We start from the raw sequence: 13,526 nt of genomic DNA on the forward strand, positions 1-13,526 counted from the left end.
GTGAGATGGGGGCAAGTGGCACAGGCTTGGTTCCATCCTCCACCACAGGACCAGCAAAGTTCCATCCCCTTAGAAGTCGTCTGTTTTGTGGCTGAAGAGATACGAGTTCAGAGAGGTCCAACTCACTCACTGAAGTTTGCAGGGCTTGGAGACAAGGGGCCAGAAAATTGAATTCGGGTCTGTGTATCTCCACTACTGGTGTTCTTTGTCCTGTGCCTTGGTCACCACCTGTGAATGGGCTTGTAGTACCACAACCCCAAAAGTACGAATGATCGCAGAGTTGGCGGTCATGGGCCAGAGCGTTGCATTCCAGCTTCAACATTTCACCAGTCCAGACAGAATCTGTGTCTTTCAGAAGAGAGGCAATTTTTGTATTAATTATACCACTCCTTTTAATCTCCAAAAATATATACAAAAAATAATTAAAAGGGGGTAGTTATGATTTCCCAAGCACGTAAAGCCTAATTAAGGGGAAGGAATGAGCATTTCCTTTGACTGCATTCCAGACCCACATGTCTACATAGAACCTGCTGGAAGGAAGTTTGCTCTTCAAAAGTCTGAATAGAAAAACCTATTAACAGACCACTGTTTACATGCAAAAGATAAAATTAAAAGAGATAACAAAAGGACTCACCATCATTCTTCCGGTAATTAAAATAGGGTAGGAGCCCCATAATTTAACTTACCAAGAAATGTGTAGAAAACATGCTATATTCATGCCTACCCAGCAGCCCTTCAGTGAAACACTTAAAACACAACATCTCTTCCCACAGTGTGGACACCTCTTGTTTTCTTACAATGGCTAACTTCTCAATTTTCCACCTTCATGGTGATTGCATGTCTTGGAGATGTTTTCCTGTTGGCTTTCTCTCTCCAGAAACCCCCCGACTCTGCCCCTTTTTGTCAGGGAATCTGCAATGGTCCATCAGTGTCCAGTCTCTCTGCCTCCTCAAAGTGCATTCCCTCCGTGCTATTTCTGCAAGCCAGCTGCCATTGCTGAGTCTGTTGTGAGCCACTATCTTGTGACGATTTTCTGATTTGCAAGATAAACACAGACCTTGGCCAAAGCTATATGGCCTTTGGCTTCAGATGGACCCGGATTCAAATCACAGATTGGCTTGTTAAGAGCTAGGTGATTTTCCATAGTGGCTGAGTGTCTCTGCAGAGGAGGGTGCTGCTAGCAACTCCATGAAGTGGTTGCGAGGATTAGATGTGGTAAATGTGGCAGAGGCTTGTCATGGCTTGGAAAGTCTCTTTTTGTGGCAGTTACTGTCGTGAAGAGAGCATTTGTATTTTAATGCTGAGGGATGGCAATACTTTTATCCAAAGGAATGAGCGTTTTAGGTTGGGATTCCAGGAACAAGAAGAAGCAGACAACTTGGAATAGTGATGTTTGAGTCACCCCAGGTAGGCGGCTGCTGGAGCTTCCTCTGTGTGGTGTTTGTGTCCACCTAAGAGGGGAATTATTTTAGGGAAGAAGAATATTCTGTCAATGACTTCATTGATAGTTCACTTAGGGCCTTAGTGATGTGGTGCTTTCTAAGACCGTATGTGGGGTGAACCAAGTGTACCAGAGGATCCAGTCTTTTCAATTTGTCATACAAACAAAATCACCCAGCGATAAAACCAGTGTCACCCAGGCCTGGTCTCCTGCCATGAGCCTTACTGGGAGCTGATTCTTGGCCATGCCACAGGTCCATGAGTTAAAATCTCAAGGTATGGGCCCTAGCATCTGCCTTCTATCAAATATCTCTGGGTGAGTGTGAAGCCCTGCAGTGTTTTAGCAACACTGTTACAGAACTTCCACCCAGTTGTAAGCATGTGAATCCAGAAACCTCACTCCCCTTTGAGAGGCATCCTTAGGGGCCCTAGAGAGCAGACACGGCCGTGTGCTCCCACATTCTTCACACGTTAACATTCCAGGGACATTACAGGCTCAGAAAGGAGTCCGCGGATTTTGGCTCCAGCAACGTGATATAAACAGTGAGATCAACATTATTCTCATCATTTTAGAGTCACATCTCTTCCTCTATGGTTTCAGTCTTTTTAATGCTTAAAGCTAATTAGCTTAACTCCTTTGTGTGTAAATTACCAAACTTAACAAGAGCTACCTTCTTCCCTCTGGTCAGTTGGCAGGATTTTTTTTTTTTTTTAATAAAATGTATATCAGTCAATAACAATGTTGGTCCATTATGCCTGCTTATGGAAATATTTCAGCCATTTTCTTATTTATACTCCTATTTTTGCCAAGCTACTATCATGTTTCTAAACTAATGTATAAAACATGCAGTTTTTAATGTTGCCTTGTTATTTTTGTAGGGAAAAAAGTCTGTTCTACACTTAAGATGTTCGCAATCACATGTTTTATAATTCTTCTAAAGTGGGGTAATTTTTCTCAGCTATGGTGTCTACCATGCAAGAAGAAACCAGGTGCAGATCATACAATATCTAGTCATACAAGGAACTGCAGATGCAGAATGTTGGACAGTGATCCCCCCCCCCCAAAATATGCCCCTGTCCTAAACCCCAGAATTTGCAAATATGACCTCAGTCGAGGAGAAGGTCTTTGCAGATGTAATGAAGTTGAGGATCTCAAGATGAGATCATCCTGGGTTGACTGCTCCTATAACAGAAGAGGCCACCGGGTGAAGACAGACTGGCATGATGCCACTGGGAGTTGGGATACAACAGGATTGCTGGCAAGCAGCCAGCCAGAGAGAGGTAGGGGACGGAGTCTCCCTTAGAATTCCCATAAGGAACCAACAGTTTGATTTCAAACTTCTGGCCTCCAGAAATGCAAAGGATAAATGTCTATTCTCATCGACCACCACTTTTTTTTTTCTTTTTTTTTTTTTTTTTTTTGTCATTTGTTAAGGTAGCTCATGGAAATGAATGCCATGGCATTACCTTTTACCAGCTGCACTTGTCAACCACTTTCAAAAGTTGGGTCTGAGAAACCTTCTTGAGGAAATAAATTAAGGGAGGCTTAACACTAGGTTGCTGAATTTCTCTCCCAATCCCGTGTGTTGTAAATCCGTAAATCCTTAAGCAAATAGCACCTCTCAAATGACATTAACACAGTGTTGAGAAACCGGAGATCTGTCCATTAGCGTGCTGTTTATCGGAAGGCATGCACACTGTTGTGTTGTGTGCAGAAGCTGGTCTTTTGGAAAGCAATGGGAAGCATGCAGTGGTAGCAGAGCAATTTTATCATCTGGGGACACCGAATAGAGGGTAGCAATGAGCAGACATCTCTTGTCCAAGGATAGTGAGGAGCAGGTGCTGTTAGTCTCTTAATTATATTTTTTGTTTGGAGCAACTATGGACCTATTTATTCATTCAACAAACCTATACAGCACATCTTGTGTGAAACTCTGCAAAAACAGCGCAGTAAGTCCTCATCCTCATATTCTCTGTGTAGTTAGTGAAAAATGCTGGTGGTAAATAGTAAACAAATAAAATACTTGGACATGCCATGGTGGCAATAAAGAAAGTCACGTACCCAACCAGTCAATCAAAAGGGCTCTCAGCAGTCCTTTTGTTCTTGACATAAAAAAAGAACACTGAGGATAATTGTATTGCTAATTTATTTATCCATTTATTTATGTTCTTTTGTTTTTTAAATATTTATTTATTTGAAAGAGTTACACAGAGAAGGAGAGGTAGAGAGAGAGAAAGGGAGAGGGAGAGGGAAAGAGGTCTTCCATCCACTGATTCACTCCCCAGATGGCCGCAATGGCCGGAGCTGCACAGATCTGAAGCCAGGAGCCAGGAGCTTCATCCGGGTCTCCCACGTGGGTGCAGGGGCCCAAGAACTTAGGCCATCTTCTGCTTTCCCAGGTCATAGCAAAGAGCTGGATTGGAAGTAGGGCAGCTGGGACTCGAACCTGGGCTCATATGCACTGCAGGTGGCAGCTTTACCCGCTACACCACGGTGCCAGCCCCTATTTATGTTCTGCCTTGTCTGCACCTAGAGAGCCTCGTAATTGGGGAACTCATCTTGTTCTCTGCTGCTTCTCGCGTGTGAGGGCTGCCTGGCACACACAGGCACGTGGTGAACATTGGCTCCAAGCCGTGGTTGGTTGGGTAAGAGAAGGTGCCTTGTGCAAGACTAGGGATCCCATAGAGTGTTTTGTCTGTATTTGTACTTCATTTGTCTTTGCTTTTCATTTTTTTTAAAGATTTATTTATTTATTTATTTGAAAGTCAGAGTTACACAGAGAGGAGGAGAGGCAGAGAGAGAGAGAGAGATGTCTTCCATCTGCTGGTTCACTCCCCAGATGGCTGCAATGGCCAGGATTGGGCCTGACAGAAGCCAGGGGTTTTATGTGGGTCTCCCACATGGGTGATAGGGGCCCTAATTGTCAAGGAGCTGGATCGGATGTGGAGTTGCCGGACGTGAACTGGTGCCCATGTGGGATGCTGGCATCATAGGTGACAGCTTTGTCTGCTACACCAAAACACCAGTCCCCTACATGAATCCTTCCTTAAAACCAAAGAGAAAGAATATGAAGAAATATAAGCAGCCAGAAACCAAATGAAAGACTGTTCAATCCGTGTAGCAATCAAGGAATTACAAAGTGAAATAATAATCGCATATCAATTTGGAAGGAAGCATGAACTTATGCACTGTAATCAGAAACAGAAATTGTTTCATCCATTCTAGGAGCAATTTGACAAAATGCATTAAAAATCTTAAAAATAGATTTCCCCTTGTTGACCTGTTATTTTCCCTTCTGAGAATATACCTTCATGAAGCATAATTAAGTATAAATGAAATTATAAAGATAACTAAAAGAAATATTAGTTGAGATAGCAAAGGAGTAGACAGTATCTAAATGACCAATAGGAGCAGATCACACTGTGGCAGGTACTGCAGTATAGTGGCATTGCTCATCACAAGGTGCATCCCACCAGTTTATTGACATGGGAAGATGCTGAAGATGCGGTACATTTTTTAATAAAAACAATTACTATTGACATAGTTTGGAGAAAAGAATGAAAAATAGGGAAGTTGAAGTGTATACAGATATTTTATAGTTGGTTATTTGTGGCGAGTAGATTTGATCACTTTTAAAGGTTTTATTCTCCGTCTCTGACTTATGGTGAACACATGATTTTATGTTAAACATACATTGCTGAGTTATGGCCTTTGTATGTATGGAAACATCTGGTTGGCTATCTTGACCCTGGAGAGATGGTTGAACATACAAGTGGTAGAAGAAGTGTAAATATAGTGTCTGTGGGATGCTGCTTTGTACCCAGCAGATTGTCAAAAAGGTAGGAATTGAGTGACACAGGACCAGAGTGTGAGTGGGAGGCAGGACTGGCAGCCCACTCTGGAGTGCGCATGGCGCAGCCTTTCTGTGATCAGCTCCAGGGAGTACTGATCTCCATCACAGTGCCATACAGGGTACAGAGCAGAGACCACCGGGAGTTTATCCGAGGGCGGGGCTAAGAAAATGGCGGCCGATGGCAGCCACGGAATTCAACGCAGTTACAGCAAGGCACACGTGGCCAGCGGTGTGGTTAGACCTCAGAAAGTCCGTGGTGAGCATGACGAGATGAAATCCAGGGTGCCCAGTGAACTCTGAACATACATAAACAATTGATAGTTTTTCTAGGATGAGTATATCCCAAATAATTTCTGAACGTGGCAACCCTATACAGCACAACACAAGTGATGTTGTATACTAAAGAAAAAAACAACCCAGCATGGTCTGTAAGGACACACATCAAAGGCATTGTGTTGCTATTGTGTTGTGGGCAGGCTGTGGGAAGAAAAAAAGCATAAAAAAAATGAGAGAGGGCCTTGAATGGACAGGAGTTGAAACAGAGCTGTGGCTGATTAATCCAATTCTCCAAACCAAAAAGAAATTGTTGAAGAGTTGTCAGTTTCTTTGCTAAAGTCCTCATGACACTGCCTGGCTGATAAACAAAATATTCTGTTCTACCAGTAAAAGAAGAAGAAGAAAAAAAAAAAACAACCCTAAAGAGTGCTGTGGCACTTCTAGCAAAATTTAAGTGGCTGGCACATAGTGAGAAGGAGACTGAGTGGTGACATAGGACTCAGAGGACAAAAATCCTTCATAATTTCATAGACCTAGTGGCAAATGAAACTAATAAACAGATCTGTAAAGAACGTTGCTCTACTTAGATTTACTCTTTACATAGAGGGGGTGCTCGTGTTCGGACAGGGTAAATATTAGCCAAAGGATATTGGGAAGCACAAATCCTTAACGCCATAAAGATAGCCAGCAACGCTGGCGAAGTTTATGTTTACCCGCTGGGCAATGATGGTTGAGCGCACACAGCGAGTAACTCAAGCCTCTCTCTTCTCCCGTGATAGCTGACTACAAGGAGAGCTTCAACACGATCGGAAACATTGAAGAGATTGCGTACAACGCGGTTTCCTTTACCTGGGACGTGAATGAGGAGGCCAAGGTGAGTGACAACCTGGCACAGTGGCCACGCCTCCTCTCTGCAGGGGGTCCTCTGCAGAAGCTGCTATGGGGCCAGAAGGAAAAGCAGGATGGAAGCTGTGGTCTGGCTGTGGAAGTCACACATGTGCACGGCTCCATTGCCTCTCACCGGGGTCTGGGAGAAAAGGGAGTGTGCCTGTGCATGGTGGCACCTCCTTCCAGCTCCAAGCTCCGTTTTGGCACCTAAGGATCCTTTCTGGCTGCGCTGCAGAGCCCCTCAGGTGCCCCGGGAGCCCCTCCATGCAGCGGCTTTGACAGGCAGGGAAGGACTCGGAGCTACCGTCTTCACAGGTAAGCAGCTTGCGGGCTTCCTTACCCCTGCAAGGCTGCCCGGGCCCAAGCTGGCAGACGGACAGGTCTAGGCAGTAGAGTGCAGGTGTCTGGGCCCCTCACCGTGACCTTGAGGTTCTCCTTTCTGCTGGCTGCTTCACCATTTTCCACTTCCCTGGGTGCCAGGAGGGTGAAGGCATGTCATTTTGAGCCTGAGACACTGCCCAGAGCATAGATTGGCCATGAAGCCAGGAGTCTCGCTGACTTTTTATGAAAACTCGAAACCTTTCTGCTGGACTCGCTCTTCCTCCTGTGTTCTTTCTTAGCCTCGGATTCTTGATCCTTATTTTGCACTTGTGGGAAGCCTCCAGATGAAACCCAAGCCTTTTTTTCTGCTTCAGTGACGTACGATGTGGGCCAGGGTCAGCCGACTTTGCCTTCAAACTAATGGAAAGGTCAATGTAAAGAGCTGGTCAATACCATGTTGTCTGCCAGCAGGGAGGGCCAGGTGAGAGAGCTGGTCAATACCATATTGTCTGCCAGCGGGGGGGAAGGGGGGCGAGAGAGGAAACCCTGGGGGAAGTTCATGGGCATGACCCACAGGAGAAGAATTGTGCAGTGTCTCACTTCGCTCATGTAGAAAATGGCTTCGCTGAAGCTGGCTTTAAGCCCGGGAAGGTGACCCAAATGGGCACGCGGAGACAGAGTGGGAGCACAGGCTGGGAGATGCTATGGGGGCTCCGTGCCTCTCAGAGGGAGGAAGCAGGCCTGGCCACGGGCCACAGGCTCAGGGATCAGGAACTGCACGGTGCCATTGTCTGGGCTCCACGCCTCCCTGCCTGAGCTCTGTGCACGCGGCACTGCCTGAGCCTCTCTCCGTGCCCCACCCTCTGCTAGGGGAGCCTCCTCCAACTTGGCCACGTGTGTGTGCGCACCCCTTCCATCCTCCCACCTAACTCCCGTGCCCCTCCAGCCGCTGCCTGGCCTTTCTCTTGGCTCCCTGTCCTCCTCGAGGCTCCGAGCTGGACGGCTTGTGCCTTGTGACGGCACAGTCCTGGGAGCTGGTAGGAATCCTTAGCGAGAGTCATCTGAGCTCATTGGGCTTTGCTTCCCACATTCAAAACAAAACCAACTCATGAGCATCTGCAGATGTCTCGCTGGCGCTTCAGAGAGGGAGGTGGGGGAACTAACAGTGCGACCAGGCAGAGGCCAGGCCTTCCTGATTCACTGGGGAGGAACTGGGATCCTTTAACCGGAAGTACCTGATTAGCTCTATAGCAATCCCACCTCCATCAAGTCCTTGACATGCAATCCAATAACGAGTGCCGTGGATGACTGTGTTAATTCCAATGCTTCAGTATGGATCTTTGGGTCTTTTTTTTTTTTTTTTTTTTTTTTTTTTTTTTTTTTTTGACAGGCAGAAGTTAGACAGTGAGAGAGACAGAGACAGAGAGAAAGGTCTTCCTTTTTCCATTGGTTCATCCCCCAAATGGCTGCTACGGCCGGCGCACTGCGCTGATCTGAAGCCAGGAGCTTCCTCCTGGTCTCCCATGCAGGTGCAGGGCCCAAGCACTTGGATCCTCCACTGCCTTCCTGGGCCACAGCAGAGAGCTGGACTGGAAGAGGGACAACTGGGACAGAATCCGTTGCCCCAACCGGGACTAGAACCCGGGGTACCTGCACCGCAGGCTGAGGATTAGCCAAGTGAGCCGTGGCGCCAGCCTCAGTATGGGTCTTGAAAGAAAATATCTACACCAGGGGGGCAGTTTCTGCTGGAAGCTTCGGGCTGCCCTGTAGACCAGGGAACCAGTTACTTTGGGATTCAGTTGACCTTTCATCCAAGGTCATCCACTCATTTACCACGTGTGGGGGCTGGCATTCTTGGCAAAATGTGTGTGTGCCAGCATATGTGTGGTTCTGGACAGACAAGTTTAAGTTCACATGTGCTTGTGAGCAAATGGCAGTGGAGAAAATCTGATATTGCTTTAGTACCAAAACGTGTTCTGTTCCTTTAAAATATATTTTTAGCAGTTATTAATTGGCTTCAATTTGATGCAGTCCGGATTAATCAGTAAATAGTAAAATAGAGTTCCCAATAATTTCTTCCAAACTACTAGTAGAGAAAAGCCATTACATTGAAATCGACTTCATTAGGGAGGCTGAGAAGATTAATCTGCAGAGCCCAAGGCATCTCTTTAAAATGTTATTGATCTTATAATCAGACTGCAAATAATAAGGTCACATGGTTATGGAATAAAAGGTTTTGACCCAGCGAGAAGGAATAAGAGCCTTTCTCCTACTACATGAGTGGACTTGTGTGTGGTTTTCATATTTAGTCATCTTCTCACAGTTGTATTTGCTTTCCAACATCCATACTGAGCTCTTCTGTAGGCTTCAGGGCTGAGGATCCATTCAGTGTCCCATGACATTTAGGCCTGGGTGGCCAAGTGCATAAACTTGTTACCTACGGTCTCCATATGGTCTGAAGAATGTTATATCTGTCTGTGTGTATTCTGCATTTATGTACTTATATTTGAAATGCAACATTTTTATCCACATTTAATAATCAAGAAATTATTATTTAAAGTATTTATTCGAGAGAGAGAAAGGGAGAGAGGAAGAGAGAGAGGAGAGAGGGAGAAGGAGAGCTCCCATCCCATCTGCTGTGTCACTCCTCAAATGCCTGTAATGTCTGATACTGGGCTGGGCTAGAGCTGTGAGCCAGAAACGCAATCCAGATCTCCCAGGGCAGGGTGGCAGGAACCCAGTTACTTGAGCCATCACCACTGCCTCCCACAGACAGCACTAGCAGGAAGCTGGAGTCTGGAACCAGAACTGGGTATGGAACCCAGGGATTCTGATGTGGGAGGCAGGTATCTTAACTGCTAAGCTAAACACTGGCCCCCCACAACTCCTCTTCACCTATTTTAAGTTTTCCTGTCCTTCTAAATACCTTTTCTGACATCTGCATGTCAGGTATCTTAACCTGCGGCCTGCTAGGCTAAATGCCTGCCCAAAGAGGTTAATTTTTTTAAATCCAGGTTTCTGGATTCTTTCAGATAATTAAAGATTCTGGCAACCCTGGGCCCTGAGTGGCTGTTCTCTTTATTGATTCCCCTAGCCTTCTCCATTCTGGAATGTTCTTTGCCTGACCCGGGTGGATACTTGAGTTTTCAGGCTCAGTCACATGGCCCACAGACAGTTGATGAGCAGTCTGGACCTGTATTGGCTCTCAGCGTTGGGGAAAGTGGAGGCTCAGTGGAGGCTCAAAGATTGGTCAGCTCAGTCAAGTCTGGCTCAGAGGAACACTTGCTGACTTTCCTGGGTTCCTGTGGCCAGGGCTTAGAGTGCCACAGAGAGTGGTGGCTGGCCAGAGACTGTGCTGCCACTGTGGACTTAATCTTTTTTTAAAAAAACTTTTATTTAATAAATATAAATTTTGAAAGTACAACTTTTAGATTATAGCAGCTTTTCCCCACCATAACCTCCCTCCCACCCACAAACCATCCTATCTCCTACTCCCTCTCCCATCCCATTCTTCATCAAGATTCATTTTCAATTATCTTTATATACAGATCAAATTAGTATATACTAAGTAAAGATTTCAACAGTTTTCACCCACACAGATACACAAAGTATAAAATACTGTTTGAGTAGTAGTTTTACCATTAATTTACATAGTACAACACATTAAGGACAGAGATCCTACATGGGGAGTAAGTGCACAATGACTCCCGTTGTTGATTTAACGATTTGACACTCTTATTTATGACGTCAGGCGTCAGGAATCACCCAAGGCTCTTGTCATGAGCTGCCAAGGCTATGGAAGCCTCTTGAGTTCACCAACTCTGACGTTATTTAGACAAGGCCATAGTCAAAGTGGAAGTTCTCTCCTCCCTTCAGAGAAAGGTACCTCCTTCTTTGATGGCCCGTTCTTTCCACTGGGACCTCACTCACAGAGATTTTTTTTTCCACAATGGCTTAGCTTTCCATGAGTGGACTTCATCTTTGCAAGAGTTTTTAAAAATACCAGAAATCACTTGGACCCAAATAGGAATACCTGCCAATAGATGAGTAATATCATTTTTGGGTTAAAAATGACAGTTTTTTGCACAAGGCACCATCAAGCAGCTTTGGGGCAGGTGGTATCAGGAGAGTCACTACAGATAATCTCTGAGTCACGGCAGCTCATTTCAGGAAACTGTCTGTTGACCCAGGATGGCTGCCTTAAAGGATAGCTTTTCATTGGTTGTTTAAGTTGCAATGTGTTTATTCAAATTTATAAAAAACAGCCTGGTCCAGTCTTTGGTTGTTTTACAACACATGATAAGGCTGATTAATTTTTTCCAGGGCACACTTTTTCTTCTTTCTTTTGTTGTGGATTTCACATTGTATTTCTCTCACTTAGCACCTAAGAGGCAAGGAAAGGATATGAAACTCTAGTCATTTAGTTTGATTTAATTATAATAGAACCAACATTTGGCCAGGGAAGATGCTAAACTGTTAGTTACAGTGAGGTTTGGCGATGATTTCAAGATCCGCAGGGTGTCAGGTGCAGCCTGGTTCTGGCAGAATGGCCACAGGTTCTTCCCCTGGTGACTGCTGGTGCTGGTTGTGCACCGTGACAGAGCAGCACATGTGGTCTCCAACAGTACCTACATCTGCCTTCAGGTTTTGTGCATCTGGGAGCCCATGCGATATGCACAGTGTCCCAGGGTCCCTGTCGTGAAGGGGGGTAGGGTTCTTAGTGGCCACGATCCTAGCCCACCCAACTCTGCTACATAAGTCGTCGATTTGCTGCCCAGTAATCCTGGAGAGAGGAATTCCCACGCGAGACCCTGTTGAGCTATGGAGGACCCGTGAGCCGGCTCTGCCTGTCCCTAGCCATGACATCACCCCCAGGGCAGTGGCTGCAGCTCACCCTCACGACCGGCTGCCCTTTTCTTCCTGGTGATTTCAAGGTTAAGCCAATGTCAGTGTACTACAAAGACCTCTCCCACAGGGCGAGAATCATGGGGGCACTCGGTGCTGTTCTGAGCTCCATATTGAGGAGTGAGTTGCCTCTTTGTGTGTTCACGGGAATGCCCCACCCACTTCCCCCTTTCCATGCTGCTCCCTTCCCACATTCCTATTTTATTTCTTTTAAAATCTATGTATTTGAAAGAGTTACAGAGAGAAAGGGACAGACAGGGAGAGGTCCTTCGTCCACTGGTTCACTCTCCAAATGGCCACAACAGCCAGGGCTAGACCAAAGCCAGTAGCCTCCCTGCCATGGATGCAGGGCCCCAAGCACTTGGGCCACTTTCTGCTGCTTTTGCAAGTGCATTAGCAGGGAGCTGGACTGGAAGTGGAGCAACCGGAACTCAAAGGGGCACCCGTATAGGATGCCGGAGTCACAGATGGCGGCGGCTTTTCCCACTGCACCACAATACCAGCCACAAGCATTGGTGTTTAATTGCCCTGCATCTTTTGGGATGATCTTGATTTAGTGAAAATGCATCTTTCCCATGTTCACCATCACTAAAATAAGCAAAGTGTCAAATAAGTCCACCACCAGCCTATCTCCCGTCTGTGACTTCTAGAAAACTTCCTGCCACTTAGAGAATATAGGACTGTCTCTGGGTCACTCTGCTGCTGCTGTGTGCAGCCCAGTGCCTCTGCTGGCAGAAGCAGAGTGGTCACCTCCCTAGTGCTGTCTGCCCAGCCCCTCCTCCCTCCTCGCTGGGATGCAGGAAGCGATAGCCTTTAGGGAGAGGTTTATCTGTTCTGATCAATGAGCTGTTCCTGGGCTTCGGGGAGGAACTTCCAGACAGGAATCTGTTGCAACTTCAGACAGTGTCAGACATAGATGCAGGGTACGTGTCGAGCTCCAGTAATGATTTTCTGGGTGAGACTGGAAGTGAGCAGGGCTTGAGTCATGGATAAGAGACATCATGGATGACATTCCTGCGAAGCGTAGATTTTGATGCCACTAAGACCTTTTGACAAAGCAGGCATTGCAAGATTAGGCAAATGGAAAAGGTGATTTTGAACGCAGGCGTCTCTGAATCCAGAGCTGTGCTGTTAACTGTCTCCAAGAGGGAAATCAGAAATCTCTTTTCAGAGCAAATCTTGCTGTATTTTCTCTTCTGCAGGAAATCTGTAGGGAGCCACATAGGTTGGTCCAAAAAGAAAGAAGACAAATGGTCGCACTCCCGTCATTGAGCAAAGCAGTTCAATCAGGCCACCCTGCTTTTGCCACCTGTCCTGTCCACACACCACAGCCTCCCCACGTGCCCAGCAAGGATGGCCTCCTGGCACAACCCATCCAGCACACAGGGCGCTTCCTGGTCATGTCTTTTGTTGCCCTGGTATGTTACTGTTCATGTCATACCTATCATTGGCCAGGACAGCCATGAGAGAGAGAAGTAATGGAGATTCTTTTCCATTGTCAACTCTGAGTATGTGTGGGTATGTGTGTGTTGATTAGCCTGACACACTAATGGTCCTTTGTATAATTATTACTGTAACTGAAGCTGAACGTTCACGCTAACATTTTGCCTCCCCGCCATAGCTCAGTGGTTTTTCTTCATTCCTTTACATGTTTCTTCACCATCTCCCCCATCTCTTTCTAGTTCCTTTCCTTTGTATTCTGAATTTCTTTGACTCTTTTACATTGTTTCTGTACACCTTTTATTGTTTTTTTTCCAGTATGGATAGTGGAGACTATTTCTTACTCTTTTGGCAGAGCCATCCAAGACGCACAGCTTTAATAAAAAACCAAAGCAGGCATGA

At 46.0% G+C, this 13,526-nt stretch overlaps 1 protein-coding gene across 4 annotated transcripts in view; it reads left to right on the forward strand.

Moving 5' to 3' along the window:
* Window positions 1-13,526, forward strand: part of GRHL2 (grainyhead like transcription factor 2) — a 158,577-nt gene that overhangs the window by 92,860 nt on the left and 52,191 nt on the right. For all 4 annotated transcript variants that reach the window (XM_070075373.1, XM_017341465.3, XM_008255802.4 and 1 more), the window contains one exon: window positions 6,350-6,444. In XM_070075373.1, the coding sequence (XP_069931474.1) occupies window positions 6,350-6,444 (95 nt within the window). The remainder of the gene's footprint in view (window positions 1-6,349; window positions 6,445-13,526) is intronic.

The sequence above is a fragment of the Oryctolagus cuniculus genome, chromosome 6 (genome assembly GCF_964237555.1).
Source record: "Oryctolagus cuniculus chromosome 6, mOryCun1.1, whole genome shotgun sequence".
Taxonomy (NCBI): Eukaryota; Metazoa; Chordata; class Mammalia; order Lagomorpha; family Leporidae; genus Oryctolagus; species Oryctolagus cuniculus.